Source organism: Meriones unguiculatus, chromosome 20 (assembly GCF_030254825.1).
Source record: "Meriones unguiculatus strain TT.TT164.6M chromosome 20, Bangor_MerUng_6.1, whole genome shotgun sequence".
Classification (NCBI taxonomy): Eukaryota; Metazoa; Chordata; class Mammalia; order Rodentia; family Muridae; genus Meriones; species Meriones unguiculatus.
Window position 1 is genome coordinate 43,030,839 of NC_083367.1, and position 4,955 is coordinate 43,035,793.

Sequence of the window (4,955 nt, forward strand, 5' to 3'; positions counted from 1 at the left end):
AGCTGAAAGCTATTCAGTCACACATATTAATCCTGCATGCCCTGACCTATAATCCTGAAAGCAACCTTCAATTACCGATGGTACATTAACGCTAATAGCTCTTCTGTGCCCTTGCAACACACACTTTCCAAATCTCAGCCATGTAATGAAATAAAGCTTACTTCCTCCTTCTCATGTATTCTAGTAACATAGGACAGTTCTGCTGGGTGTCACTGTGCCATGGAAACATATGGTCTTCACATTTTCGCTTAGGAAGGAGAGCACCCAGAGAATATTACTGAGAACTTCTTTCTACTTGCTATGGCACATTTCTTTGGCTCGGATGTACCCTGATAGATGCAGCAATGCTCAGGAAATGTAGAGGGCAAGAAAGATGTTTGCCAAGCACTGTCTACTTCAGTTTTGTTTTTTAACCTTCAGGCCTTAAATAAATTTCCACTCTTTTCCTTTTCTATAGATTCTTCATTCCTTCTTCCGTGAGAACTTGTTGCTTTTCTTCTGCATTTTACATCCATTTATTCCTGAGTATTTTTTTTTGTATATTCATGTCAACCAATCTTTTCTTACTAAGATCATACTCTGCAATTGCTTCCTAAATTGTCCAAGTGTGCAAAGAACGCAACATGCTACCCTCAGTGGCCATGAATATGGTCCAAAACATTTGTAGATGACATCATTTCTGAATGTAGAAAGGTTGGACATTGTGCTAACAGAAAGGAACTGTTAGGAAAATGATTGCCACACAACAATGAGGACTTGAGTGTGGTTCCCTAGCATCCATGTAAAAAGCTGCGTGTAGCCATGTATGTTTATAATCCCAGTGCTGGAAAGCTAGACAAGGACTGATATATAGAGCTCACTAGTCAGCCAGTCTAGCCAAATTCATGAGCTCCAGGTTCAAGGAGAGACATCGCCTTAAAAAAGGGGGGGGGGGGAGAGAGATTGAGAAAGACATTGAATGTCAGTATTGCTCTGATCTCCACCTATACATACACACACAGCAGCTCACAAAGTTTGAACATCCCTATGACCTTTTATTCCCTAGAATGTTATCCTAAACCAGTGAAGATTCTAAATTTTCCTTTTCTTATCTTCACTTAAGGTTCAGGATTTTCACATAACTGTAGTGTCACTGTATGCTAACTTGTTCTCATAAGGTTTTAGAAATTCCATTAGTTACAGCATTGTGTTTTGGCACTAACCTACTATCAGTGTCTAGTATATTTTGAGGTGCCAAGGTTAAGTTAATTTTTTTTTCATTTTGACAAAAGCTAGAATTATGTGAAAGGAGGTATACATAATTGGGGAATTGCCTCCATCAGATTGCATGTAGCCCAATTGGTGGAAGATTTTTTTTTCTAATTTACTATTGATATGGGAGGGCTTTCACTGAGGTGGTGTCATCACTAAAAAAGTTATCTTGCATGGTTTAAGAAAACAAACTAAGCAAGCTGTGGAAAGGGTGCCAGTAGGCAAAACTCCTGTAAGGTCTCTACTGGAGTTCCTGCTTCTAGGTTCATATGGGGTTTCTGCCCTGACTTTCACGATGTAGGATGAAATAAAAACTTTTCTCCCCAAGTTGCTTTTTTAATACTTACCACAACAACAGAAAGCAAGCTAGGGTATGCAACTTTTTTCTATTGTCTCTTCTTGCACCCCATCTTCTTTTTAAATAAAAGGTACTATTATATATATATATATATATATATAGTAAATAATTTATTTAAAAGAACATATGTTCATAAAAGGGTAAAACTGCAAATGTAGCACATTTTCAAGGTATTATAATGACAGTAAATACCTGTAAATGTTTATGCAGTAAAATTGAAGAAGAATCAGCTATCATGTGTTTTATTCATTTTTTTCCCAAAGTGTATAGTATAAGATTGCAATTTATAAATGTATTTAAAAAATTCTGAAGTGAAGACAGTAAGAAGGAACAGCTTCAAAATTTTCTCAGTAAAAGCCATATGACCAGTACCTTCTACAGCACAGTGGGCAGCAACAGCCATAACCATAGCCACCATAGCCACCATAGCCACCATAGCCACAGCCATAGCTACAGCCACAGCCATAGCCATAGATTAGGCCACCATAGCCATAACCCAGGCCTCCATAGTATCTGCCATAGTAACACATGGTGTTGGTAGTGGACTGTTCAGAGGAAGACAAGCAGTAGGTTCCTGGAGTCTGGGTGTTACCATCTGCCAAGGGCCTTTTATACACCTGGGTTGTTGCTGGCAAACCACAGCCATTGTAGTGTCACCCATCTCTGCAATGTGCTTCAGAAAACACCAGGGGTCTTTCATGAGACTGTTTCTCCAACCAAGGACCATGTATGGATATAACCTAGAGCCTCGGCGAGGATATAGCCCATGGTAGCTCAGTATCCAAGTGGGTTCTCTACTAAGGGGAACAGGGACTATTTCTGACATGAACTCAATGGCTAGCTCTTTGACCCCCCCGCCCTCAAGAGAGGAGCAGCCTTGCTAGGTCACAGAAGAGGACATTGCAGCCAGTCCTGAAGAGACCTGATAAGCTAGGGTCAGATGGAAGGGGAGGAAGACTTCCCCTATCAGTGGACTTGGAAAGGGGCAGGGAGGAGATGAGGGAGGGAGGGTGGGATTGGGAGGGAATGAGATAGGGAGCTATGGCTGGGATACAAAGTAAATAACCTGTGATTAATATAAAAATTAAAAAAAAGATTTATATCATATGACAGAATCATGTCATACTGTGCTATATTCAGTGAACTACACGAAGAATGATCTAGAGACCTAAATTATAACAGATTGGTCATTCTACTATGGGCTCCTGAGGTAAGAACACAAGTATCTCAGCTATGCAGCCTTGTGTGTCCAGTAATTCACAACACTATTATATATTTTAAAGAAGTTTCTAGATAAGTACATTGCGTTTACATCATTCCACACCTCCCTGCTTCCTCTTCAGCTCTTGTCTTCTCCCATTATTTCTTCTTTAATTCAAAACCTATTGTTTTAGAATTAGCATCATTGCATATATATTAATATATTATATATCCTATAGTACATGATATGTGTAGCATATTAGTATATATTATATGTATATTCTGTATTATATTGAATTATTATCATCGCATATATATTTTATATATTATGTAATATATCATGTAATATACAATATGTAATACCATCTATAATATTATATAATCAAGCACATATTATATATTCTTATTACTATATTATATAAGATGATATGATAGATAATATATTGTATATTATATATATATATGCAACTAATTACATATGTATATATTTGAGTTCATTTAGTGTTTCTTATATTTACATGTATTTGGGGATAACTACTTGGGCTTGGATAACTTATCAGTGGTCTTGTTCCTGAAAAAGAAAACTGATTCTCCTTTACTTAGTAACCAGTGGCTATGGTAGTTCTTCCTCCAGTGGTGAGACTGTTTGGATTTTACCCTAACCCCCTTAAAATTTCATCATACCCCATTAGAAATTGATCATTATGCATTATGATCAATTATGACTATTATTATTGCCATGTTGTTGATATGCCATTCATTCAGCTTCCCTGTGATTTCTAGAAGGTATTATCTTGTAGAAGGCATCTTAACCCTCTGAATCTGACAATATTTCTTTCCCTCTTCTACGATAGTCCCTAAACCCTAGGTATAGGTGTTTGCTGTAAACATACCATTTGGAGTTGGACATTTCATGGTTTACTTTTTGGCCAGTTGTAGATCTCTGTAATATTTTTCATCTGCTACAAACAGAAGTATCTTTGATGAGGGTTGAGATCTCTGAGTGGGGATAAGGAAAAGTATGTAGAAAGCAATTAGAAGCTATATTGATTTAGGAAAATGTTAGCAGTGTTTATTTTTCCCCTGTGGTCTGTGATCATGTGTAATTGGCTAGATTTATAGTACCAGGCATGAGTTCCCTTCTATCCAGTGGGCTTCAAGTCAATTAGAAAGATGTTGGTTACCTCAAGAAAAGAGTACACTATTGAAACATTAGGGATGTTATGCTAGAGTGGTAACTTTTGTGTTTTATAGGCTTAACAGGTAGCTAGGACTATGTATTGCTTTCCTCTTCTAGCAGCCTTTATTCTTAATAGAGTTTTCTTCACATTCTAATAGGTAATATTTGTGGATGCTTCAAGCCCAGCTTCTCATCTTTTCACTTTAGAATATCTTTGGATGAAATTAACCCAATCTCATGACTTTTAATACCACTTATTTGAAAATGGTCCTCAAGAGTGTATCTATGCAAGGTGATTTAATTGATTCTAAGAGCTACAGTCACTCCACTCGAAAGCTCCTATAGGTACTGCAAATCAAAACCTTCAAAAACAAACTTGTCCTTGAAGATCACCTTCTCAACTTACACACGGATGCTTTTTCATGAAGGCTTCTTTTCAGTTGATGATGCTATATTCTACTCTGACACCAAAGCACCTCCATCTGTGGCACCAATAGTAGCCTTGACCCACTTTCTCATCTCAATAAGCAACCAGTGATGAAATATCATCACCAACTCAGGGTATTTTTAGAATTTGTCTATCCATTCCTACTCCACTTTCATTATTCAGATGCATCTTAGTTTGCAGTTCAGTTCAATGTCTCCTAGTGACTTTCCTCCTTGCAGCCCCACCTTCCCAAGCCATTCTTATACACTTATAACCCAAAGTAATGTCGCTTTACTGCTCAAAATGCTTCAATGACATCTTACTGTTTCCATAATAAATTCCAAATCCCTAAGGCACATGAACAGCATCTCTATTAGTCCTGATTCCAACTCAAATTCACTCTTTGCCTTACTGTGTCTTGGGTTCTAACTGAGCTGTCAGAGGAACAAGTATGTACCACATTGCTTATTTGTGCTTTTGCTCATGCTGCCTCCTTCTCTGGTTGCCCGCTCCTGGCTTGCCTTCCTGTCCTCTGCTCC

At 37.8% G+C, this 4,955-nt stretch overlaps 1 protein-coding gene across 1 annotated transcript; it reads right to left on the reverse strand.

The window, feature by feature from the left end:
* Positions 1 to 1,956: 1,956 nt before the first annotated feature.
* LOC110553500 (keratin-associated protein 20-2-like) lies at positions 1,957 to 2,139 on the reverse strand. The gene has a single exon (XM_021645445.2). The coding sequence runs from the start codon at positions 2,137 to 2,139 to the stop codon at positions 1,957 to 1,959; it is 183 nt and encodes a 60-aa protein (XP_021501120.2).
* Positions 2,140 to 4,955: the final 2,816 nt, after the last annotated feature.